At 37.8% G+C, this 27,106-nt stretch overlaps 1 protein-coding gene across 1 annotated transcript in view; it reads left to right on the forward strand.

Annotated features, from left to right (window-relative positions):
- Positions 1–22,410, forward strand: part of ETNK1 (ethanolamine kinase 1) — a 56,970-nt gene extending 34,560 nt beyond the window's left edge. Inside the window, exons 5-8 of the mRNA XM_062194936.1 lie at positions 5,081–5,164; positions 7,421–7,581; positions 16,402–16,475; positions 16,791–22,410. Of these exons, the coding sequence (XP_062050920.1) occupies positions 5,081–5,164; positions 7,421–7,581; positions 16,402–16,475; positions 16,791–16,863 (392 nt within the window). The 3' untranslated portion in view covers positions 16,864–22,410. The remainder of the gene's footprint in view (positions 1–5,080; positions 5,165–7,420; positions 7,582–16,401; positions 16,476–16,790) is intronic.
- Positions 22,411–27,106: the final 4,696 nt, after the last annotated feature.

Consider the following 27,106-nt stretch of genomic DNA (forward strand, 5'->3'; position numbering starts at 1 on the left):
TCTCCCTGCCCTCAACATGTCTGTTGACAGGTCTCAGCAGTGTGGGGCAAGAGTGAGCTTCCTTTCTGAAGTTGATCCTGTTAAGAATTTTGAAAAGTTAGTGCCAGAAGTTAGGTGGCTGGTAAACAGCAGCCCATTCCTTGCCTGAAAGGACATCCTAAACAGGTAAGAGAAGAATATTTAATGACGTAGAATTTGTACACAATGAGCAAACTGAAAGCAGTGGTCCTTGCTCCAGAATCATGCCTTAGCAGGCATCTCTTAAGTTAATCCATTATCAGTTGAGTAGACATTATACTAAGTGAACAGATTGTACTGTTGCTATTGACTAACTGACTTCAACTCTGATATTTTGATTTCACTAATCTTTTGACTTTCAACATACCAGAAGTAATTGCTAAAACTTGAGAGCTTGCCGTCTTATGTCTGGATGCTATCAGAATGTTTGTTGGTCTGATGACTGTTGGTGGCTATTTCGTTGCCTTCCCCCCACCCCCATTTCTTCAGAAAAAGCTCAGTAGAGATTGAATACAAAATTTTAAATTTCAGTAGTGACAATCACAGTTTATTTTCTCTGTCAGCAAAATGTAAGTGGATTTGTAGCTCTTTAAGGAAATACAAATCAATAGAAGAAAAGGAATTTTTTTCCTTGTAATTATGGAGTAGGCCAGATTTTTCTTTATAGAGTTTTACACACTGTAAATAGGAAGTGAGTGAGTCACCGTTCTTAGTCATTTGATTGGCTCTAACTCTTACCACTACGTTATTACTCAGGAGAAGGCGATGCTGTGATTGCATTTATTTTATTACGGTTATAATGACTGTTTTCCTAGTAGTTTCAGTTTTTAAATTTAAATAAGTGCAAATTTAATTCTATATTTGATAACCTACATTTTTCAGGTTGAAAGTTTTTATTTATTTATTGAAAGGCAAAGTGAAGGAGGGAGATACACAAGAGCAATTTCCTGTCTCCTGGTTTACTCCCCACATGTCCACAAAAGCCAGGGTTGAACTAAGCGGAAATCAGTAGCTATGTCCTCCATTGGTGCATTCGAAGGGGCTTGTAATGGATGCTGGAGTAGCTGGAGCTTCAGTTGGCCCTCTGACACGTGACGCTGGCATTGCAAGCTGTGGCTTCGTCCTCTGTGCCTCAATGCCTGCCCTGGAGATTCTTTTTTCAGTGAGGGATAATCTTAACCCTGTTTTAATTTTGTGTTCCAGACCACTGATTAGCAGAAGATAAAATATCCCTAAGTTTATGGAATAAAAAGTTAGATTGTAAAAATCAGAATTAAATTACTAAGGGAAGAATGCTCTAACTTTACTAGATTAAATGTTCTTTTTCTAAAACTTAATCTTTGAAACCCACACTGTGTGCTCAATCACGCACTTGAATAAGAATGTCAGAAATGCCATACTTTCTCCCTCAGTATTTCATGTCTGGTTTGTCCCCTTCCTCCCAAAACGATGTTATTATTTTGTCTCAGAGTTCCCTGCAGAACCTCCATTTGTTTCCCTGGTGTTTGACTGTTTCCTGTGTCTGGGGTTGCTCTGTGATTAGCAGGATGGAAAGGTGGAAGGAAGCCGTGTGCTTAGCAGAGGTCTCAGATCACCACGTGGATACTTCATGTGTAGCACTGTGGTGAAGTCTGAGTGAGCACTGCTGGGCGGCGGCCAGCAACGCAGAGAAAGCTTCCCAGACTGGAATACTCCTGTCTTTTTCTGTGTAAGAGAAAAACCATTTTGCTAGCATTAATATGATTGTGGTTACACTTCTGTGTTCTCCTTCCATCCGGCTATCACAGTTAAAAAATAGAATGAGTTGGAAGGATTTTCAGGTTCTCATTTGACATTTGCTTTTTCACTTCTGTCCTACTTTCCTTAACAAAGTAAAGGATTCCAAACAAATGTATCATGTGGTAATTATGTAGCCTTGGGTAATATATTATTAACTACTTTTCGGTTTTTAAAGTACTTTAAAAATTAGAAGATCATTTTTAGTGCACTGAAATTTGAACAGTTTAACTCAGTAGTGTGTTGATTTTATTACTGTAATGAAGATATGCAAAAAATGTAATAAAAATGTAGATTTTGAAAATTGAATTTATAGTTTTATCCATTAATCACATTTTATTCATTTTGTGTTTGTCATTGTGCTAATTGTACAAAGGTAAATGATATAGCAGTCCTAGTCTATAAAATAGTATTCTTTATTTTGTAGAGGTCAAGGATCCCTTGAGAATCTGGAAAATTGGAATTCCCCTCCAAAGAAAATGCACATGTGCATAAATTTTTGTCTTTCTGCTCTTTGAAACTCCGGTTAAAAAGTCATGTCTTAAAAGAATGAACAAGATGGCCATGCCATAGGAACCTAGTAATAGTGAAACGGACATTACTCTGAAAGTAATGAGAAATTGTGGAAGTCAGTTAAGTTATTAGGTGGATAAAGGTATAGTGTTTGTTGTTAGGAAAGCATTTTTCAGTAATTTGATTTTTCTGGCACCCTAAGTAAGGCTGTGGGCCTCTTTAATTTTGCTTGGTTGCAGAAGATTAAATTTAAGGTTGAGTTCCACTTTGTTTGCAGTAGTTTGAAAAAGAATAGTTAATGCAGATTTTTAAAAAAAATTTTTTTTCCTTTTAAGCTTTGTGTCTTGTAAAATGTGAGTTTGCCAAATTTTCTTCATCTGCTACAGATTAGGTATGCCATTGTTGCTGCCATGTGGCGGCGCACCCCGTGCTTCTTAAACGCACTGACTGGAGGTTTATCGCATCACTTGTTCACATGCACGGAGCCTGGTAACAGCCTCATCTGTATCTTGTTAGCTTCATTTTCTTATTATTTAAATTTCATTATTTATAAACTCAACATAGCATTTAAAGATAAAGGCTAGTTTTAATGAATTAATGTTACTACAAAAAGTCACTGCTAAAATTTTCATACTGAAACTTTTGTTAAAATGATCTCTATGTTTTAATTAAATTATATGTACTCAGCAAGCAGGCATATTTTATGTGCCATTTAAACTGTATTTGCCAAACTCTAAATATAATTTTGAAAATTGAAATCAAAGCTTTTATTTATATGGCAAAGTAACTTCAGGTCTAGGCTGTGTATTTTTATTGGCATCTTCAGTTTATATGAGCTCTACAAGAATTTGTGTTTAGAGAGCTACTATGATCAACAGCTACAATTCTAAGATTATGTAATCAGACTGGTTGGTTCAGTTGCACAGCTTGGTCTGTCTTACAGCCTGATTTTCTGAAGGCTGCTGGGTAGGTATCTCCGTTGAATCAGTGTGGTCAGTTTCTTACATACTGCTAAGTAATTTAAAAATTACAGAAAAATGAAAGAAAAATTCACTGTCACCTATGAGATGAAACATTTTGCTTTGGTTTATTTCCATTCTCCTCTCTCTCTCTTTTTTTGTTCCCATGCACTGTGTAAGGTTTTGTTTTTTCTTTAGACATATTTTAATACTCTGGATCACAGTGTTGTTTATTATTTAGTATCATTTTTCATGTTACTTCTCTGATTCCCCAGTTATTCTGAACACGAGATTTTTTTCATGACTTTATTTTCCTTTTTGTGGCTGCACGTATTTTACCATGATGAAGGTCTTCACCATGTCATTCCTGATGATTTCTAGAAAAGAAATTTAAAAGCATGTTCCATTCTGTAGCTTAGTAAAATGTTTCAGCTAAATGTAAGACTTTGCGAAATAATGTTCTGTGAATTCAAGAATATACTACTTGCTTGCAGTATGATGATTTATTGTCACTAGCATTTAAAAAATCTTAAATTTATTAAATTTTGATAATTGATATGATTCTTTGATTATTCTATTTTGCTCTAGATTTGATCATTTATACAAGTTTAGAATTACATGTTACATACAATCTTAACTTTTTTTTTTGTAAAATCCTGGATTTGCTGTGACTTATTTTTGTCATGTAATTTTGTTTTTCTCTGTGTTGGAATATGATCAACATAATTCCCCAAATAAACATGCAAATCTATATTGAGACATCATAGTTCAAAAGCTGTTTTCTTTGAAAAATGCAAAAATGTGTAAACCAGAAGTTTATTTTTTTACATCAGCTTGATATTTATTTAAAAGACAAGATCATTAGGCAGTTCTTAGACATTTTCTCAATAAAAGCAGCTTAGAAACTGTTGCAGCCACCTCTGTTCATGTGTCCATGCTCCTGTAAGTGTTTCAGTTTGTGATCCCTGATGAAGACAGATTTTTTTTAAATGTCTTTCTCTTTTTTTCTTTTTTAAAAATCATTCCTATGTCTTGTCCAGCCAAATCCTCTATCATGCTGATTCCTCAAGAAATGAAAATTCATAGTTAGGACTATGTCATTTGGACAGAAAGAACAGAATGATCTTTGGAGAATCATAAAGAAGTATATATTTTAGAATAAGAATGTTTTTAGCTTTTGTGAGTATTTCTCAAGTTTATAAATGTTAAAGGGAACTATGGGCAGCCGTCAGTGTTGGCTGTGCTGCTTGCCTGCTGCTCCTTGCAGCATGTTCGATAAGTAAATTAACTATTTAAAACAGAAAACAAAAAAAGAAAAAAAAATATGCCTCTGCTTTTTTTTTCAAGGATGATAACCTTAGCTATGTGGCATCCAGGAACTATAGAAGAATATGATAGCAATGAACCACATTGGTGATACTGCTAAGTTAATTAGCAATTAAGGTTTTGTTAAGATTGTATAAATTTGTAATGATTGCTAGTTAGTTAATTCTAATGAAACCTGAATTTTTAAGTAACTGATGCCCCCATGTGGTGAAAAACGTTTTTTACTTTTGTTGGAATGTGTTTCCTCTTTGTTTTATAAAGTGGACATTACTGTTCTCAAAGAAGCTGTTGACTAGGAGATACAATTTGAGTTTTGTAAAGCTCATTGCCATTAAAATTCACAGCCTTGTCCTGTATTGTCTCAGAAGTGCATATAACCAAGCACGTACAATGAGACAAAATATTGGAAGCTATTTAATTACAAATAGCATAGGGATTTTCTGATCTTATATGTGATTTCTTAATGTCTTTTTTTGTGTCTCACATAGGTGATGTACAGTTCATTGATTATGAATATTCTGGCTACAACTACCTGGCATATGATATTGGCAATCATTTCAATGAATTTGCAGGTAAAATCCAGGGCTTAACTAATATAGTAACTTATTTAACATTGAAATGTTTTCAGAATTTTGGTTTTCTTTCTTTAAAGAAGGTGAACTGGGTGCTCGAGCAACATTTTTCCACTTTGTTTTTCTCTTTATTTATTACTGGAGGGAAGAGGAGAGGACCAAAATTTCTTGCTTAATTGCCATCAGAAAATAATGGGTAGGAGAAACGTAATGACCATGGCTTCTGTTGAGACCTGATGTAGGTCACAGTGCTTTATAAATCTCATCTGATTTTTTTTTCCTTCACAACACACATAAAAGGTAATAATCCCAGTTTACAGATGAGGCATGTAACACACCAAGGTCAAAGTGAAACACAGAGACCTAATATTTGAACCTAATTTTTAATTTTGTAAAGTTTTGTTTATTTGGCTTTTGGAGGGGAATGGGGAGAGAGAGAGAGACATACCAGTAGGGATGAGTGGGCTGCCTTCTGCTGAGTCACTCCTTACGTGCCTTAGAAGCCAGGATCGGGCTAGACCAGAGCCCGGAGCCAGGAGCTCAGTCCAGGTCCTGGATGTAGTGGCATGAACCCAACTGCTTCAGCCATCACTGTTGCCTGCCAGAGTCTAAATTAGGAGAATAGAGTCAGGAGCCAGAGCTGGGCATTGAACCCAGGTTCTCCAAGATGGGGTGCGAGTATCTTAACTGTAGGCTGAACACCTACTCTTGAGTTTAATTTTTTGTTCTTTAAAAAAAGCCTTTGCTGTTTTCCATTATAAACTTGAGCTTCTGGGGTGTTGTTTAACTTAAAAAGTTTTGTCTTTAGCTATGAATATTGAAGAGTTATTCATTTTTACTCTGGCATATTAATATAGCATCACTTAAGCAGAAAAGTTTTAGTGTTTTTATGTAAGAGAAATTAATTTAAAGTTCACTTTATGATTAGAAACACAAAATGCTCTAAAACTAAAGGTTAGGAAATTGCCTTGGTTGGTTTTTTTATCTAGCAGGAATTTTTCATTGCTGAATTTGTGTTTTCATACATTTGTGTATTCGTGTATATACTTTGGGTTTTAGTTTACATGCTTTAGTTATTTCCCTCTACCAGATCTAACTCATTTATGTCCCATGTATGTGCTGTACATCTTTTCACAGGGGCAAAAATCAGCTGTGCATATGAGCTATCATGGTATTTGAATTAAATTAGCTAAAACTGTAAAGCTAGGTAGAATTTGGATGTGCAAATAGATGAGAAATCAGGGTGCTACAGTTAACAGAGGAAAGCTTCAAAATGAGTTATTTAACTTTTGTAGGATATAAGATTGCTAAGACTAGAAAGTTGTAAGACCCTGTGCAGTAGGGTAAGCCACTGCCTGTAACAACAGCATTCCTTTTAAGTATCAGTTCAAGTCCTGGCTGCTCTGCTTCTGAACCAGCTCTCTGCTAATATGTCTGGGAAAGCAGTGGAAGTTGGTCCAAGTGCTTTGTCTGCTGCCACAACATGGGGGACCCAGAGGGAGTTTCAGCTTCCTGGCTTCAAACTGGCCCAGCCCTGGCTCTTGTGGCCATTTGGGGAGTGAACCAGCAGATGGAATATATTTCTCTCTAACTCCAATTTTCAAATAAATAAATCTTCAAAAAAAAAAAAAACCTAGAGATGTATGTACCTCTAGACTGATTTATGAAGAACCTTGAATGCTAGGTGAAATAGTATGAACTTTATTTTCTAGATCTTTCAGGACATGCAATGAACTTTGTATGATAATAGGTTTCTTTCTTTTTTCCAAGGCAAGGAATGGAAAGAACAATATTTCAGATTTGTAGATACAGTTGGAATTATTGTTTTCTGAGACAATATTACATGGACAAAATCTCAATAAAACCTATATTTCTTAATGTGAGTCATGATTTTAAAAAGTTAAGAGCTGTAATTTGAGGTAGTGCCCCAAATGTTAAGAACTGACGGCATTTTTTACTGAAACTTAGCTTTGGGACTTCTGATACAAGTGGTTCAGTGTACACATTTTAGAAAATAACAGAAGCAATAAGAGTTGCTTTTTGTGATCAACACTGTTTCATCTTAATTTAAGATGGAATATAGAACAATTGTTTCTTTTTTTAATAAATACTGTTTACTTAACATCTAGTATTGCAGTCAGAATTGGAAGGAAGCATTTTGTTTATTTTGTGAAAAAAAATGTTGATGCTAATGATTATTAAGGTATGCAGAAGAGTGTTGTTCTTAAAACCTTCAGCCTGTTTTTTTCTTTTAAGGTGTGAGTGATGTAGACTATAGTCTCTATCCAGATAGAGAACTACAAAGCCAGTGGCTGCGTTCTTACCTGGAAGCCTACAAGGAATTCAAGGGCTTTGGCAATGAAGTTACTGAGAAGGAGGTAGAGATACTCTTCATTCAAGTCAATCAGTTTGCATTGGTAAGTGTCTATAAGTAATGAAAAATTCTAAAAGTTTTCATCATCTTATAATAACACAGTTTCCTATTTTAAGTTTTGTGAATTTTTGTTGAAAATTTGAGGAAACAGGAAGTTTAGAGTTTATTATCCCATTGTATTGCTTTGGAGGACAAAACCTCTGTGTCATTCACTACTAATATCCCAGCCCCTAGAACAGGGCCTGGCCAAATGACAGCTGCTCAGTACTTAGTTGTTTAATGAATAAATTCTAGTTGGGGTTAGGATTAATGCGTGATACAGTTTTTTGTATCAGTTCTTTCTCTTTACATTACATTAGGAAAAACATAATCAAAAACAGATTTATAGGATGGCGACATTGTGGTGTAGCTGTTTAAGTTGCCCCCCATGACACCAGCATCTCACTTAGGTGTCGGTTTGAGTCCTAGCTGCTCCATTTCCAATCCAGTTCCCTGCTAATGGGCCTGGGAAAGTAGTGGAAGATGGCACATGTGCTTGGGCCCCTGAACCCATGTGGGAGACCTGGAAGAAGCACTTTCCTCCTGGCTTCAGTCTGGCCCAGCCATCGCTGTTGCAGCCATTTGGGGAGTGAACCAGCCCTTCAAATTAATTAAATAAATTTTTTTAAGATTTATTTTATTTCAAAGGCATAGTTACGAGGGGAGTGGGGGGTCTACCATATGCTGGTTTACTCCCAAAATGGCCACGATGACCAGAGCTGAGCTGATTCAAAGCCAGGAGCTAGGAGCTTCTTCCAGGTCTCCCACATGGGTGCAGGGGCCCCAGGATTTGGGTCATCTTCTACTGCTTTCCCAGGCCATAGCAGAGATCTGGATCCAAAGTGGAATAGCTGCTACTTGAAATGGCGCCCATATGGGATGCTGGTACTGCAGATACTGGCTTTACCCACTACACTACTGTACTGGCCCCAAATAAATAAATCTTAGAAAAAGAATATATAGAAGAGATGAAGTTTTCCCCAATACATTTAATCATCACATCTTGATGCTATCATGATATGAGGAGGTTGGGAGAACCAGTAGAATTCTGTTTTCATGATTTGTCTAGTGTTTTGTCTTCTTGGCCTTCTTTTCCTTAAGGCGGCTATTTCTTTTTTGATTTAATGCTTTAATGCATGATTATTTTGACTGTACAAGCATCTAGTTTTAAAACAATAGTTCATTTAAATTATCTTCTGAGAGTAATGATGCACTAGAATGAGCTTTCACAAGCTAAGGTGTTAGACAATTAAATTGAATACCAGGAGAAAGTTATTTTAGCTGTTTCTTTTTAGTTTTAATACAATTAGTTATAATACAGTTGACCTGAGGAGTTATTTGCTGTGTTGTCTACAAGTAGACCTGAATGGTGAGCCAAAGTGTATTGTTGCCATGGTCATAAAAGCAGCATTTCCCTAGAGTCACTCAGAATACATCTCAAGTAAGAGTGCAGAAATTCGACTTTACCTGCTGCTCTTCTATCTATTTTTAGTGGACCTGTTGGATCAGTTAAAGGTGTGCTCTCCAGATGGTCCTAGGATATATGCTCTTTCTGTTTATTTTTTGCAAAACATGATATTAGAAAATGTAAAGTTTTCTTATTAGGTCATTTAAATCTTTAGAATCAGCTCAATGCTACCATTTGGGCAGTTTCTGTATTAACAAGATAATTTGTATTTTCTCCATGTAGCCATTTAATTTCTCATTTGTGTGTGGCACTGAATTTATTAATTTCCACATGAAGTTCATGTAGCTCCTAAATTCTTAGTTCATAATCCTGTTGTTTGCTATTAAAGTTCTAACTTGGATTCCTTTGCAAACTTTGATGGTATACGATACCTTTTTTGGATACTGTGATTTGTATCTGTATAAAAGATAATGACTTCCAGCTTGATCACCAAATTGTTCATAGATATTATTTTTTTGAAAATTTTATTTATTCATTTGAAAGGCAGAGTAAGACATACACACAAACACAAAATATATATAGAGAGAAAGAGAAACAAATCCTCCATCTGCTGGTCCATTTCCCGTATGGCCCAGGCCAAAGCCTGGAGCCCTCTAATTATTATGTATGTGCCTGTCACATCTCAAATGCTTGAATGAATAAGTGATTGGGAATGCAGGATGAAATAAAAACAAACCCACAATCTTGTTCCTTTGTCATCTTTCAAGTGCTCTTGAGAATAGTGCAATCTGCTTTTCCCTTACCTCTACAGAAAACTGATTTAGTCAAGGGTTCCCGCTAATGATGTAACTGCTGTAATCCATTGAAACCTTCTAGTCCTTGCATTCATTGCTTGATCCTCCCATAGCATCTGACAGTACTTACCATCCTATGTTAAAGTTTTCTCTTTTATTGACTTTTGTGATATAAGGAGATGCACAAACTATGATTGTAAGAGTCATGCAGTTAATTGCTGTACATAGAGAATTTCCACTTTAGGTTCACAGTGCTGAAGAGGGAGAGAATTCTGTGACCAGATCTCACAGGGAGGGTATTTGATAGGAGAAGCTATTAACCATATGTTGAATGAGTCTCCCATAGGGGTGCAGGGGCCCAAGGACTTGGGCCATCCTCTACTGCTTTCCCAGGCCATAGCAGAGAGCTGGATGGGAAGAGGAACATCTGAGACTAGAACCGGCGCCCATATGGAATGCCGGCATTTCAGGCCAGGACGTTAACCCGCTGCTCCACAGTGCTGGCCCCAAAGCTTTCAATTTTTCTTTGCAACAGAGATGAGTAGCCCAGAAGTTGAAATGCTCTTTAAAGGAGATGCTTAGATACCCATTCAAATGTGAAAAAATTTAGGTAAATCGCAGAATTTGTCATTTCATTTGTACTTATTTATCCTTTTTGGGGATTGAAAGTAGTCAGTGCCTTTCGCTTTCATCCATTTTTAAATATCCTGTTATATAACTTTTGTGAATATATAAATATATAAGTATACTGTTATATAAATTTTATAACTATATAAATATATAAGTATACTGTTATAAATTTTTTCATTTTTCAATCTATACCAAAATAATATTTTTGTGAGGTTTTATGTGCGATGATTCTCTAGTGTAGAATAATTTAGTTAATTTATATTACTATAAGAATAAAAATTGATAAACAGTTACCTAATTCTGCTTGAAATGGTCAGAAAACCTAGGTTGATGCTATTTCTGTTTTTTTTTTTTAATTGCTCTTGTTTGTGTGTGTGTGTGTGTGTCTCCCTCACACACACACACACACACAGATGAGGCACAAAGTGCCTATCTTCTGGCTTACTCCTCAGATGGCTGCAGATGTGCGGGCTGGGTTAGGCCAGGCCAAGCCTGGAGTGAGAAACTCAGTGCAGGTCCCTTAGTGAGTGGCAGGAACACAGTCACCTGAGCCATCCCTCCCAGAGTCTGCCTTTGCCGAAGGCTGGAGTCGGAAGGCAGAGCTGCGTACTGAACTCAGACGCTCCGATGTGGGAGTCTGAACAGCTAGGCCGAAGCCACAGCTGCTGTTACTTTTGAATGCTGAGTGACTCCTGATTTTTTTAATCTGTTTCGCCACTGAACAAACTTAGTGGAAGAGAACAGGGTGCTATCCACAGATGATTTTATAGCACTTAAGATATGCAAAGGTAATTTAGACTAGTGGTTCTTGAATTGTTGGATCCTGGGACTCTGTGATACTTTTATTATTTCTTTGAAGGCCTTTATGAGCTTTTGCATTTTCATGAGTTAGTTATCAGTATTTAATATTATAGCATAAAACAAAATTCAAAATATTAGATATGTGTTTTAAAAATAAATTTATTGCATGTTAATACAAATGAATATTTTTAAAATGAAAGGAATTCCTTAAACATAAGACAATTTGGTGAGGAAAATGGCATTATTTTATATTTGTGCAAATTTCTTTAATGTCTAGCTTGGTAGAAGACAGCTGGATTCTTATCTGCCTCTGCATTTCATCTGATACATTGTTCTGGTTGAACTATATAAAGTAAACAGTTTCACACATGTTGTTGCAAGAATAATTTGCTTTTTCAGATAATTGTGGATATCTTTTTTTGGTACTATGCCAAACTCAACAAGTAGTATTTGTTTCTTTCTCTTTCTCTTCCTCTCTCCCTCCCCACCCCCTTCTTTGTTTCTTTCTATTCATTTATTTGAAAGGTGGAGTTGCAGAGGCTGAGGCACAGAGAAAGGTCTTCCCTCCTCTGGTTCACTTCTCAAATGGCCGCAACAGCTGGAGCTGCACCAATCCGAAGCCAGGAGCCTGGAGCTTCCTCCAGGTCTCCCAGGCAGGTGCAGGGACCTAAGTCTGAACCATTTTCCACTGCTCTCCCAGGTCATAGCAGAGAGCTGGATGGGAAATGGAGCAGCCAGGACTCAAATTAGCACTCATATGGGATGCTGGCACTGCAGGTGGTGGTTTTACCTGCTTTGCCACAGCACTGGCCCCAGTAGTAGTTTCTTAAAAGATTAGTGGTAGTGTGTATTCTAAACCTATTCACTTTTTTTTTTACACACTTACATAAAAATGGTGTGCATTTGGTGCAGTAGGTGGGATGCCTACATCCCATTTCAGCATGCCTGGTGTGAGTATTGATCCTGCTCCTAACTCTAGCTTTCTGCTAATGTGCACTTTGGTAGTCCGCAGGTGATAGTTCGAGTACTTGGGTCCCTGATGCAGAACTGGGAGACCTAGACTGAGCTGGTTTTGGCCTGGCCCAGCTCTGGATGTTGTGGACATTTGGGGAGTGAAGTGAAGATGGGAGATCTCTCTCTTATTTTCTCTCTATCTTTCAAATTAAGTAAATTAAAAAATTTATTAAAAAAATGTTTTTAAGTTTTTTTTTTTCTTCAAAGTCAGAATTACAGAGGGAGAGGGAGAGGCAGAGAGACAGAAAGATCTTCCATCTCCTGGTTCACTCTGCAAGTGGCTGCAACAGCTGGGGCTGCGCCAGGCTGAAAGCCAGGAGCCAAATACCTAAATCTGAAAACTAGTTCATATACCAGTTATTTTTTCAAGTAAAAATGATATTCCATTATAAATAATGCAGATTCAACCCCAAATAAATTTACGTGCTTTTTCTCAGACAACCATTGTACTTTGTGTACACAGAAGACATGCTTTATGTGTATTTCCTATTTTGTCCTACTGAGTAATAGAACAACATATACTCTGAGGGAGATAGTCAATAAAATTCATAGTTTTTATGGCTTCTTGATAGATATTTGTATGTAAGGTTGACTTGACAAGTAACATTACTATTAGGAAAATAGCCTAGAGCCTCAGAAACCTCCCATTGAGCTCATGTACTGCTTTAAGAATTACAGATTTGGATTTCGGTAATTCCTTTCTCGATTTTAAGATACTGCCTTAGAGGGACCTTTTTTGAAAATCTGTCATTTCAAAATAACAATAAGTAATATTCTGTTACATTTTTCTTGCATACCACGTATAGATATTAGTATTAGCTTTAGTTTATAGATGAAGAAACAAAGGCACGGAGTTGCTCAAAGACATACTCCAGAGTTGGATTTTTTTTAGAATTGTCATGTTTCAGATGTGTGTGCTTTATCTGTTTACCCTTTGCTACTATCTTGTTTATACTTTTCTACATGTGTTTTTGAAAAGTGTATAACCCATTAGTGGTGGTATTTGAGTAAGATAATCAAATTATGGTTGTACTTTTTTTTAAGGTTAATTTTATTTATTTGAAAGGCAGCATTACAGAGAGAGAGAGAGAGACAGATAGACAGATCTTCCACCTGCTGGTTCACTCCCAAAATGGCCGTGACAGGCGGATCTGAAGCCAGGAGCCAGGAGATTCTTCCAGGTCTTCCCACATGGGTGCAGGGGCTCAAGCACTTATGCCATCGTCCACTGCCTTCCCAGACCATTAGCAGGGAGCTGGATTAGAAGTGGAGCAGCAGAACTCAAACCAGCAACCATATAGGTGTTGCAGACAATGGATTTACCCACCACGCCACAGCACTGGCCCCATGGTTGTACTTTTAAAATAGAGATCTTTGAAAAAGTAATCTTCAACAATTCTATATGGAAAATAGAATGTCTAATATTATTCCTCTCTCTTTTTTAAAGATTTATTTATTTGGAAGGTAGAGTTACAGAGAGAAGGGAGAGACAGAGTAAAAGAGATCTCCCATACACTGATTAGATTCCCCCAAATGGCTGCAACAGCCTGGGCTGGGCCAGCTGAAGCCAGGTGCCAGGAACCTCCCATTTCAGGTGGCAGGGGCCCAAACATTTGGGCATCTGCTTTTTCAGTGAGGTGGATCAGAAGTGGAGTAGATTGAACTCAAACTGGCATTCGTATGGGATGCCTCCGTCATGGACAGTGGCTCAATCTACTGTGTCACAATGTTGGCGGCATTATTTCTTTTTTAAAAATAATAGCCTGGCCGGCGCCCTGGCTCACTAGGCTAATCCTCCACCTGCAGCGCCGGCACCCCGGGTTCTGGTCCTGGTTAGAGTGCCAGTTCTGTCCCGGTTGCTCCTCTTCCAGTCCAGCTCTCTGCTGTGGCCCGGGAAGGCAGTGGAGGATGGCCCAAGTGCTTGGGCCCTGCACCCGCATGGGAGACCAGGAGGAAGCCTGGCTCCTGGCTTCGGATCAGCGCAGCGCCAGCCGTCGCAGCCATTTGGGGGGTGAACCAACGGAAGGAAGACCTTTCTCTCTCTCTCTCACTGTCTAACTCTGCCTGTCAAAAAAAAAAAAAAAAAAAAGAAAAGAAAGAAAGAAAAAGAAAATAGCTTGGGGGCTGGCACTGTTGCATAGCGGGTAGCAGGTAAAGCTGCCTGCCGCCTGCAGTGCCAGCATCCCATATGGGCACCAGTTCGAGTCCTAGCTGCTCCACTTCTGATCCAGCTCCCTCCTAATGTGCCTTGGAAAGGAGAGGAAGATGGCCTAAGTCCTTGGGTTCCTGCACCCACATGGGAGACCTGGAGAAAGTTCCAGGCTCCTGGATTTGGATTGGCACAGCTCTGGCAGTTGTGGTCATTTAGGGAGTAAATCAGCAGATGGAAGACCTTTCCCTCTCTCTCTGCCTCTGCTTCTGCCTCTCTGTAATTCTGCCTTTCAAATACATAAATAAATCTTTTTTTAAAAAATAGTGGGTCTGACACTAAGAATCTCTGTTGCTAAAAGTTGCAAAGGAAGTTAGTGATGGAGCCTGTAATTGCATCTCTACACGTTGTAGTTTAAATTAAGAATTCTTTCTGGTACACTGTGCTGTTTGACCTAGCAAATAAGATTTTATTTTGAATACTGAGGTTGTTGCTGTTGATTAATTTTTTCTTAGAGGCCATTTATTACTAAAGTGAATTTAGCTGAAACAAAAGCTTTGACTTTTTCTCTAGAATATTTCTAATTAGCATAGATGGAGTATCTCTTGGGAAATGAAATCCTATTAGTACTAACATAGCATATTTAACTGAAAATAGACTGTAAACCATACACATTTGTTTTACAGTTGTAATTTCACAGTAATTCCCCTTTATGTCCTGAGATCTATTTTTCTCTGAGATAAATAATTTGTTATTTTATACTGTAGTTTATTGTGCAGAATTGATCCACTAAAATTATTTTCAGATGTTTGTCACTGTAGGGAACTCTTTACATTTAAATATATTTTTTGTTTCTGAGATTTGGAGGTTCTTTTTTGTTTATAGTTTTCTGTCACTTAGCGGAAGACCTTTGAAAATGTGTTATAGGAAAGCCTGTTAACAAATATAGCCATTAAAAACATTCACAACAACCTCCATCAGCATCCTGCTGATGCTGAACTCTGCTTTATACAGGTTAGGGGAATTGGACTTTTAAAAAGCTGATTTATTTGAGAGAGAGAGACAGAGCTCCTGTTTGCTAATTTACTTTCCAAACGACCTGCAGTGGCCAAGGCTGAGCCAGACCCGTAGCTGGGAGCCAGGAACCCAGTCCGGGCCTCCCATGGGGTGAAGGGACCCAGTTACTTGAACGAATGCCTGCTGCCTCCCTCGTTGTGCACTAGCAGGAAGCTAGAATTGGATTAGAGCTGAGACTTGAATTTAAGCACTCTGATATGGAGTGTGGGTGTCTCAAGCCATGGCAGCTCCTAGGCTAGACAGTCACTCAGATTTTTAAGAAATATTTAAATATTTAATTTAAGAAGCAGAAAGAGAGAGAGAGAGAAGTTCATCTACTGGTCTGCTTTCCAAATGACTATAAGGCCAGAACTGGGCTAGGCCGAAGCATGGAGCGGAGAACTCAATCCATGTCTCCATGTGCGTGCCTGAGACCTAACCCTTCAACCATCACTGCTCACAGGGTTTGCATTGGCAAGAAGCTGGAACTCGTATCAAACCCAGGTACTGCGCTATAGGATGCTGGCATCGTAACTGCTAGGCCAAACATGCACACTGTTTTTAAAGTAATTCTAATGTACCTGAAATTCTTCTGGTGCGGACATAGGTGAAGTCTAGTAATTGTACACATCACATCAGTGTTACTTGTTAAGCTGCTGCTGCTTCCAGTCCAGCTCCCTGCTAATGTGCCTAGGAGAGCAGCAGAAGGTGGCACACGTGCTTGGGCCCCTGCCACCTGTGTGGGAGGTCTGGATCCAATTCCAGGCTCCTGACTGGCCCAGCCACACCCATGGTGGCCGTATGGGGAGTGAACCAGCTGATGGAAGATGTCTCTTTCTCTGACTCTGTAACTCTGCCTTTCAGATAAATAAATATGTCTTAAATGAGCAGCAAGGGGATAGAATCAACGCTCTGACACTTGTTTTTTGGAGAAATGCATTATTGTAATTCTTGATTTTTCTTCCTTTTAAGGCTTCCCATTTCTTTTGGGGTTTGTGGGCTTTGATTCAAGCCAAATATTCCACTATCGAGTTTGATTTTCTTGGGTAAGTTTAATTTTATTTACACTTTCCTCTACTTTGTTTGGATTAACATTTAGAGCTCACAGGTAACATAGCTATTATTTATTGTTTTCAGTCAAATATTAGTAAAGATGGTATATATTAAGCAGTTCGTCCGTGAAGAGATACGCTCTAAGTGTTCTCACTATTAGAAAAGTATCCAGTAGGTGATGTAATAAATCAAACATAGATCCTTTGAACAGCTCGAACTCAGAAAAGCAGCTTAGAAGGGTGAATGGGCATGAAGGATTACGTTTTTCAGCTTTGACTAATTTTGCTATTATTTTCTTTTCTCACTAGGTATGCAATTGTTCGTTTTAACCAGTACTTTAAAATGAAGCCTGAGGTTACTGCATTAAAAGTGCCTGAGTAAAGAAGAGATTTAATTATTCTCAAGTAGCTGAGCAATGCTTGTGAATCTTTTCCTAAGAAATTCCAAAAAAGCCAATATTTGTTAAAATTCTGTTACTTAATTTGGTTATCTTGCTTTAAAAATTATGCCTCTAAACAACCAATCTATTTTTTAAATAGACTGAATGATGTCAAGAAATATATCTACTGCTATTGGAATGTGGTGGATTAGAAATTTGTTAAATGTGCAAAAGGTATAAAGATGTCCGTTTCAAGCCTTTTTTTCATAACTTAATCCATGTTATATGTGAATTATTTATTATAAATTCAACAAGATTCTGTGACTGCTTTCACTGTTTCATCTGTTTGTTGAGAGTAAGCAATGAAAATGTTCTAGTTTAAATTTTTTGAAGTTTTGCTTTAATAAGGCTAATTCTCATAGGCATTCTTGTTGTTCAGTGTAACCTTTTACTCCTGATGTACTGTAAGTAAAAGGAATCATTTACTCTTAGAATGGCAGTCATGTACTGGTAGAGATAACCTAGAATGTTCATATAAAAACATGTGTTTAGGTGGGTAAAATATATTCTGTTGGTGGTACATCTTTTTGAACTGAATATTAGAAAGCATTTCTTTTTAGGGAAATGTAACTTAGCATTAATTCCCATCTCTTTATGTAGTCTACAGTATAAATAGAAGTATTTACCATATAATCCTGGAATAAGTATAATGATTTAATGTTACCAAAATCTGTATTAAATAATGTTTTCAAATGCTAAATATGATCATTTAAGTTACTAGTTTCAGTTCTTAAAATTTGCTTTGTCAAATTGTTGCTAACTGAAAATTTTGTTTTCTTAATTGAGATGCTCTGCTTTTGTTTTTTAAATAATAACTAGTATTGTTAATTTTTGAAACATATGTACAAAGTCCATCCTACCTGGAAACAAGTAAACTTCATTTAGATTTTTTTTAAACCTAAATACATCATTCCTTATATTTTGGTTTTATGTTTTAGTTTGGTTCCATGTTTTTAGAGTGATAGCAAATGATTACTTGATACATGTAAGTTCAGAGTGATGTTGAGGTGTTTAGAAGAACTGATAAGAAACATTTAGCACATGGATCTTGTACACTTAAAGTCTGACAAATAACAAAATGTGAATTAAGCAGAAATACTCATGTTAGGAGGATTTCTGTTTTGTTTAGGTGCGTTTTTAATTTTGTTTAGAGATTAAGAGGGAGGCAGTTATTACATGAAAGGAAGTGAGATCTTTGGAATAAATAGAATTCAGGTTTTGAAGACTGCTTTGTGGAGTTGAGCAGTCATGGTGAACTCTCCTTAAAGCGGAGTCTGATGAGCTTTGCACTTTGGTCACATAAGTGCCCATGTACAAAGTTGGCTTAATGGATCTGCATATTCACAATATGCAGCTATAAACTGTATGCTCGGGAAAATCTAGGGAGTCTGATGTATTATTCCTAATGACATTCTGAGATGAGTGCTTTAAAATACTTGGATTATCTCAAGATACTTAAAGCTGATAAAGTGAGTAGAAACACAGGCCATTTAAAATGGTAAATTTCTAGTTACATAAACAGAATCTTAAAAAAAAAAAACAACAAAAAACAACTTTGTATCTATACCAGTGTTAGACCAAGATTTGGTTTCTACCTCCCCAATTTTGTAAATGTTCATTTTTGTTTTTGTAAACTTCATTACACTTAAGATCAATAGAATTTTGCCTGGTAGATTAAATGAGTGGAACCAATTAAATAATTGATAGCTTTTTATAATGTAGTGAACTTGAAAAGTTGTTTTTGGTAGGATTTTCATCTTTGGTTAAAATGTTACAGAATGAGGAATATGTAATACTCATGCTTTTTTTTTTTCTGTCTTAAAATGAAACAGCATATATCTTGTAGAACTGTGGGAAAGAGATTTTTCTACCTTAATCCATATTCTTCAAACTATTTTGAGTAGAGATTCACTGAGCCATTGGTCGTAGACTATGTATAGTTAGTAGCTGTGATACTATGTTTCAGAGTGGTTCACTTTGAAGTGAATGTAACTGGGAACAAAGGCTCTCCCATTAGCCCTGGGAATATACATTGGATCTTGGGTACAAATGCAGATATTTAAGCTGTTGCTCCCACTCTTTGGCTAGATTTTGGGTTGTGATGCTTTTACTTTATGGACAGGTTTTTGGGATCTTGGTGCAGGCTAGCGGTAGGGTTCAAAATTATTTCCCTTTATTTTGACCATGTAAGGGACTCTAAAGGAGGGTAAATCTGAACAGCACTCTCAAGTCATCTCTAAAATGTGTCCTGTGGCTTGCTGAGATGTCAGTTGCCTTTTCATGTTAAGCTAAGGAACTTGAATGCCTTATGTAACCACTCAGCTGGTAGTAACTCCTTTTGTAAATATGAAAATGATTGTTAAAAGTGGCATTCATGTTTTTCAATGTTAGTCAATAGACCATAGTGGCCTGGATGCTTTAACAAGCAAAATTCCACATTTCCCCCCTTTTTTCCCTTGCATACATGTATGATCTTACCCAAACAGCTGTCACCATTTTCTGGAAATCAAAGAGATGTGGTAGTAAATCATACTGTTCACATCGTCTGAGATCAATATGAGCACAAAACTCATTCAACTAGGTCTGTCTGGAATGTATATAAAATAATGTAAATAAAAATTGTAAATTAGTGTGAATTGTATCTTGCATATGAGACTGTGTATTGTTTTGCATTCTCTTCTCTCTTTTAGAAATTGTTCTGTAAGGAAAAGATCCAGCTCATTGGTTTTAGACTGGAAATAGCCAACAGTTCTGGCTGCACAGTGAGTTAACAGGAACTGGAAATAGGGTTTATCAGCTCTGGTTAATGTCAGTACTTATTTATTAGCCTTTCAGTGCCTAATGAGACTTTGCTCCATTTTTTAGTTGGCTGTTCGTATATGTGAGGTTGGCTTCCTGGAGGCAGTGAATGTATACAGTTGCAATAACGCTGCAAGCTAAAAATATAATTTTGTTGATTGCAAACTGAAGTGTATTACATTTTCCTACATTCAGGATTGTTAACCTTTATGTACAAAAAAGCCTTGAAATTTCATGTATTTCAATGTGAACCTAAGTCTGAAATAGAGCAGAGATAAGACAAATAGTAGCTCTTATTTCAATTTAAGCATATCTCAGGTGACTTCTCTAAATTAAAAGTTGCTCATTGTAGGATTACAGAAGAAAAGACAGAAGCAATCTTGTAATTACAGCTGTTGCCACCTTGTTGCTGAACTGAATAGGTTTATTTTAAATTCATAAATATGTTATTGAAACTTCCAGACTTACAGAAAACCATCCCAGACACTCTCAGTCTAAAACTCCACTTTTCAGCTAGGCAGATGCGTCTTTTTACACGGAAGACTGCGGTACCATTCCTTGAATTCCTTACTTGATAATATAAATGAAAATACAATCAGTTTGATTTCCTGCTTTAAATTGCTTTTAACGAGCAATCTTTACTGCATTCCAAAGTGACAAAGACAAAAGCTTTTAATAGTCATCATTCAGCTGGTAGAAAAAGTTAATGCTCTGTGCTAGGAGAGTTTTGCTATTGGCAGCAACTCATGTTATGTTACATGGAGGGAAATGCTGGTGATTATGCACAGAGGATTTGGTAAAGCAAGTTCATCTTTATTTCAAAATTGAATTCACTCTGGTTTTTCTTCTGTCGTTCCTTAGATTTCAGAATATCCTGTTACTGGGAATCTAGCCACATATTAAGGCAGTCTGTTTTTGTATCTTTATAAAAAGAAGACATTATTATATTGGACCATTTTTTTTTTTTCCTTCTCATTACATACCATTTGTGTGATCACAGTGTTAAGTGTTAGTTCTTACGTCTTTGGGCAGAAGAGTACCAGTTATTTTAAATGAATTTTTCCCTGTCTTTGAAGCTCAGTCTGTGTGTTGTTGCCACAAAAGAAAATACCTGGGTTTGCATTACTTGAATACTTGAAAGCTGAAATTGATAAGATACGTTATGGAATGAATTAGGTTTTTATTTCTGGATAAAATTAGAAATGAAATAAAGATTTGAACTACTTAAAGGATGAAAATAATGATAGTGCTTATAAGCACTCTGAACCCTTTTGTGTTTGAGGCACCCAAAATTCAAGTGTTCACTAGGTTTTCTCCTGAAGTCCTGCGCTTTTCTGTGCTTCATGCATTTATTCTTATTACTGATGTTGTAGAACAGCAGGGTAAAGTGTCATTATACCTGTGCTCATTATGAACCCCACAGCTTTTCTAGTTAAGGAAAAAATACTCTCAAAAATACTCATAGTGTCGGGTTTTTTTTTTTTTTTTGTTAATGTTTTACCCACTAATGGTATTTTAGATACCTTTGATCATTTTAATAAGGTGTTTATAAAGTTTAAAACATTACATATTGTATTTGAACTAGTTAGAGTAAGAAAAAAAAAACCTAGCTTATTGAGACCGTAGATATTCTGTTAGTTAAATTTCAAAATTTTTAATAAAGGAACTTTCAGAGATAAGTTGAGACCTGATGGTATCCATTAAACCAGCTCCTGTGACGTGGGAAGGGGCCCCAGAAGCCGTGAGGACACGCGAGGGCATTTGCTGGCCATGGTTGAGGTGGTAGTGTGCTCCTGCTTAAATACAGGTAGTGACACACTGACAGCTTTGTTGCCCAATCATCTGGAGTAGTGCCCTGCATTTATCTGTACTGAAATAACTATACATTAATGAAATCTACAAAAAAAAAAAAAAAAAAGAAACTTTATGACTGTACTGTATTTAGGAGCCCTTGTACAGCTAGGTAAAGTTTCCATGATATAAAGTGTTTGGATTTTAAACTTTACGATTATAAGGAAGAAGACATGGCATTATTCCGTGTGCTTAAATGATAATTTGCTTATTGAGTTTCAGAAGAAAAAAATATGAGTAATTGTCACTGCGTTAGCTGTAATGTTAAATTGGCAAGTTGTAGCATAAAGCTGAAATCTGTGTTTCTCAAATGTGAACCATAGTAGTCTAATGCTGCTTTGTATATACTGTAAGTGCTACAGATAGTCTCAGCACTGAACATGTATTGATACCTCTCAGATGAATGCAACCTTTGACGTAGGTATTCTGATATGCCTCAGAAAGTATCTGAGTGTCTGCGAATTTGTTAATCTGTTTGGTAATGAAGATACTTCCTGTTCTTTTTTTGTTGTTGTCCCATATTTTCATGTTTAAATTTGAATTTTTACATTTTTACTACTGTTAATTTAAGTACAATTTGTTCAATGGTTAAAATGGGGTTGTCAGTGAAGAAACTTAAAAACAGCCTCATTCATGTCACTGATTAAGTAAAAACTACATTTTGTGTTCTATGTTCATACACTTTAATGATCTGTATTTCTGTTTAAATATAAGTGATGATGTTTAGGCTTTGTTTCTGTTTAATAAGGCTTTTTACCATTGATTAAATGAAGGAATGTATCTTTTTGAAGAGATTTATATTCTGTAAATAAAAATTGGTTGAAACAATAAAGTTGGGTTCTGACTACAGTATCCATCAATTTTGTTATTTCAAGTTATTTTGATTTTTAATAGAATATCTTGAAAAAAGAAGACTTCACGATCACTTTTTAAGTATTTGTTGAGTGATTAAAGTTTCTCATTTTCTGGTTTTATAAAAACTTGAAAAACATTTACTTAAAATTTGGTTGAGGTGAAAGTGTAGAACATTACATAAGTTATGAATGACTTCTGTTGGCCTAGTTTAGAAATTCATTTTTTTTTTACTTTTTTAATTTTTTGACAGGCAGAGTGGACAGTAGAGGGAGACAGAAAGGTCTTCCTTTTTGCCGTTGGTTCACCCTCCAATGGCCGCCGCGGTAGGCGCGCTGCGGCCGGCCCACCGCGCTGTTCCGATGGCAGGAGCCAGGTGCTTCTCCTGGTCTCCCATGGGGTACAGGGCCCAAGGACTGGGGCCATCCTCCACTGCACTCCCTGGCCACAGCAGAGAGCTGGCCTGGAAGAGGGGCAACCGGGACAGGATCGGTGCCCCGACCGGGACTAGAACCCGGTGTGCCGGCACCGCAAGGCGGAGGATTAGCCTACTGAGCCACGGCGCCGGCCTAGAAATTCATTCTTGAAAGCACTTTACTTAGTGTCTTCACTGTCCATGGGACTCGGGGGAGACAGATGAATAGACACTGGGATCTGACGTCTTGGAGTCTAGGCAGGGGGCATTCATTCAACCAGCAGTTACTCTTCCAATTATCAGAGACTCTGGTGGTGGTGGGAGGGAGAGAGCGGAAATAAGGTCTCTGCCTGCAGGTGTGAAGATGCGGTCTCCATAGGTAGACTTTTGTCCAGTTTGTTTCTGCTGTTTTCTGACAGCTGGCTTGACGTCATGTGTCTTCCATCAAAATGCCCCAAGTATCACGTGTCCTTGGGAAGGGCATCACGTCTGTGGTGAGGCTCTCATAAGTGGTGGCAGTTTGATCAGGACCAAAGTGTGTGCTCTGAGTCTTCAGCGCACAGGCGATCTGTGGAAGGTAGTTTCAGATGATTCACGCATTTTCTCCTTATCGTACATCCACCGATCTCCCCTGGTTTGGCAGCATTTGATAATTCTTGCCCAAGCCAGAAAAGTAGTGTTTTCTTCCCCACCCCCCTTTTAAAACACTCATTTTTATTTGAAAGAGTTAAAGAGAGGGTGAGGCAGAGGCAGAAAGAGGTCTTCCATCAGCAGGTTCATTACCCAAATAGCTGCAGTGACTAGGGTTTGGGCCAGGCTGAAGCCAGGATCCTGGAACTGCTCTCAAAAGGCCCAGGTGGAATTTGTTATCCTAAAGGCTGATCCCGGAACAAATGAGTATTTCCTTATATATGGTTTTAGCTTCTTTGTCTCCCTTATATGGCTACATACATATGTTTGATTGGATATTCTGTCCTTACATGGTGTTCACAGGAATTGATATGGTACTGCACATGTGTACATAGTTACTGATGTTTTCCACCCATGTACTGAGCTGTAAGCTGTCAAGGGTTAACACCACTGCTCCATACTGACAAGCAGAACCTGAAATGTTTACATAGAAGCAGATAGTAACTACAGTTGAAACATTCATAGGCAAGCAGATAACAACCACATTTCATTCCCAGAGCAGATGCCTCCCTTTCTCTTCTGACCTTGGGAAGGCGCCTACAAACTTTGAATCCTTCCAGAAACAAGTTTAATTAAAAGGCAAAAGCAATAAAAGAAAAGAAAAGAAAAAAGAAAAGGCAAAGGCCACTGCCACATTATGCTTATTTATATTGATACTAAGTTGCCTGAGATTTGCTTTGGGGGAGCCTGCATCACATCTAGTCCTGTCCTTTTGAAAAGCCCTCCACAATATTTCTTCTTGAGTGCTTCCTTTCCTAGCCAAAGAAGACATCTCGGACCCCTATCCTCCTCACCTCAGTCCTGGAATTGGCAGTTTCTGCAGGGAGCTTGATTCCTTTTAGGAACAGTGGTATTTAGAAACCATAGGTCAGGGAACTAGGCACACTCATGGTTCTGGGGATAGCACTGATCCTGGGTCCTTTTTTGCTGGTAGAGCAAGGAAACTTGGTTACATGTGTTTCAGGAATTTTAACTCCATACTGACACCTCCAGTTTCTACACATGATCTTAGCCAGAGACAGAAGAAGGGTTTACTTTCTAATGCAACTGTGGTGTTTTCCCTTGCCTCTCCAAATCCTAACTGATTCTCCCTTTATCCTTACTAAGATAGCACAATATAACTGCGTGTGAAGCGTATCGTAGAAGTATCCTTTTCAGTGGATCATGAAGGTGTGCAAGATGTTAACTTGTAAATTAATGCAGAGTATCTAAGATGCTTGGGACTAGAAGTGTTTTGAATTTTAGGTGCTTTTTTTTGTGATTTGCATACTGCTACATCTTGGGGGTGGGACAAGGGGAACCCTAGTCAAAACAAGATTTTTGGTGCTAGTGCTGTGATGTAGCCGATAAAGCCACTGCCTGCAGCATCAGCATCCCATATGGGCGCCGGTTTGAGTCCTGACTGCTCCTTTTCTGATCCAGCTCTCTGCTAATGCACCTGGGAAAGCAGTGGAAGATGGCCCAAGACCTTGGGCCCCTGCACCCACGTGCCAGAACTGGATGAAGCTCTTGGCTCTTGGCTTCGGCCTGGCCCAGCCCAGGCCGTTGTGGCATTTGAGGAGTGAACCAGTGGATTGAAGACTCCCTCTCTCTCTGCCTCTCTGTAACTCTGCCTTTCAAATGAATTTTTTAAAAACAATTCATTGGGAAATGATATTTGTAAACTATGATGTGGGTCCCCCACTCTTCCTTTCCTAATTGCTGTTAGGCCCATCCAGTTATATTTTTTCTCATTTCAGATATTATGCTTTTCAGATATTAAGATTTCCCTTTGACTATTTTAAAATAAATTTGTTGTTTTTGAGGTTTCTTATTTACTCATTATGAACATTTCTTCAGCCCCTTGAGCATAATTATAACAGCTTTTTAAAAATCCTTCTTCCCAATTTTTTACCACTGTTAACTCTTGATTCTATTATGACCCTCTGGAAAGAGGAACGGGCTTTATTTCTTTGTCTTAGCAGGTGTGTAACTTGGCTGTACTCAGATCCCATGCTCTGACGTCCGCATTGTGGGCCCCCCAAGTACATGGTTCACAGGCCAGCCCGAGGTTTTGCAGAATGTCTATGCAGATTTTTAGTTCCCCCTTTCTCTGCTTCTTACTGGAACTGATTTCTGTACTTTCCAACTGTTGCAGTCGCCCTGAACTCTGTCCTGTGGTTCTTCAAGTAAGAGCGGAGGTTGTCTGAGTTTCATCTGTTCCCCCTAACTTCTGACTTCCCTCAAGGCTTACCTGATTGATGAGGTTGTTTAGATCTTTTGCCTTATTTTTGTTGCTGTCCCATGACCTATTGTGCACTAATGATATGTTAAAGTCCCCAATCATTAATATGTGGTTCTGTTGATTATTCCTGTATCCCTTAGTATTTTCTGCTTCATCTGTTATTTGGTGCGTATATGTACATAACTGTTGTGAATTGTGGCTTTTACCATTGTGCAAGTTCACTCTTTTCATTTAATGCTTTTTGGTCTGAATTCTACTTTGATGTCAATATTAGAAGGCTGCTTTCTCATTCTTTCTCATTGTCTGGTTTATCTTTGTCCATCCCTTTAGTTTTTTTGAGTCACTGTTTTCAATGGTGTTTCTTTTATAAAGCATACATTTGGGTTTTGCCAATGAATCACTTCAAAGTCTTTTTCATCTTAATAATAAATCCATATTTTTATGTGATTGATATGTTTGGATTCAATGCGAGCCATATTAGTCTTAAAATTACTGTGCATTAAGTCGTATTTACTTTGTTTTTTCTCTAGCTAAAGTGTCTTTGTTATTTTGCTGTTCTTTGTATTCAGTTTTGTTATTGTTGTTGTTTGGTGGTTTCCTTTGTATGTGAACCTTCCTCAGGGCTCTTCTCTTAGCTTTTCCTGTCTTTCCTGTGAGTTTTCAGTTCTACCCTTTGACTCCAGCTTGTTATCTGTTGAGCACTTGTTATGCTATTCTCGGGTCTTTCTCCCATTTTATCTAGCTACATTCTTTTCCTGTCTGAACTTATATTTACATACTGCATTTCGCACCCTTGGTAACTCTGCAATGAAGTCTATTAAATACATGTCTTTTTTTTTTTTTTTTTTTTTGACAGGCAGAGTGGATAGTGAGGGAGAGAGAGAGAAAGGTCTTCCTTTTTGCCGTTGGTTCACCCTCCAATGGCCGCTGCAGTCGGCATATCTCGCTGATCCGAAGCCAGGAGCCAGGTGCTTCTCCTGGTCTCCCATGCAGGTGCAGGGCCCAAGCACTTGGGCCATCCTCCACTGCCTTCCCGGGCCATAGCAGAGAGCTGGCCTGGAAGAGGGGCAACCGCGATAGAATCTGGCGCCCTAACTGGGACTAGAACCCTGTGTGCTGGCACCGCAAGGCGGAGGATTAGCCTGTTAAACCACAGCGCCGGCCTATTAAATACATGTCTTTTTACTATCATTTTTCTGTTATCTCTTAGTGTGTGATAGAGTTAATCTTTTTATGTGGATTGGCAAACTAAGGCCTGTGCACTAAATTCAGCCCTCCAGTTAAGAGTATTGTTACATTTTGATTTTATTTTTTCAATTTTTTTTTTGTTTATTTGAGAGACAGATAGACACAC

The sequence above is a fragment of the Lepus europaeus genome, chromosome 6 (genome assembly GCF_033115175.1).
Source record: "Lepus europaeus isolate LE1 chromosome 6, mLepTim1.pri, whole genome shotgun sequence".
Taxonomy (NCBI): Eukaryota; Metazoa; Chordata; class Mammalia; order Lagomorpha; family Leporidae; genus Lepus; species Lepus europaeus.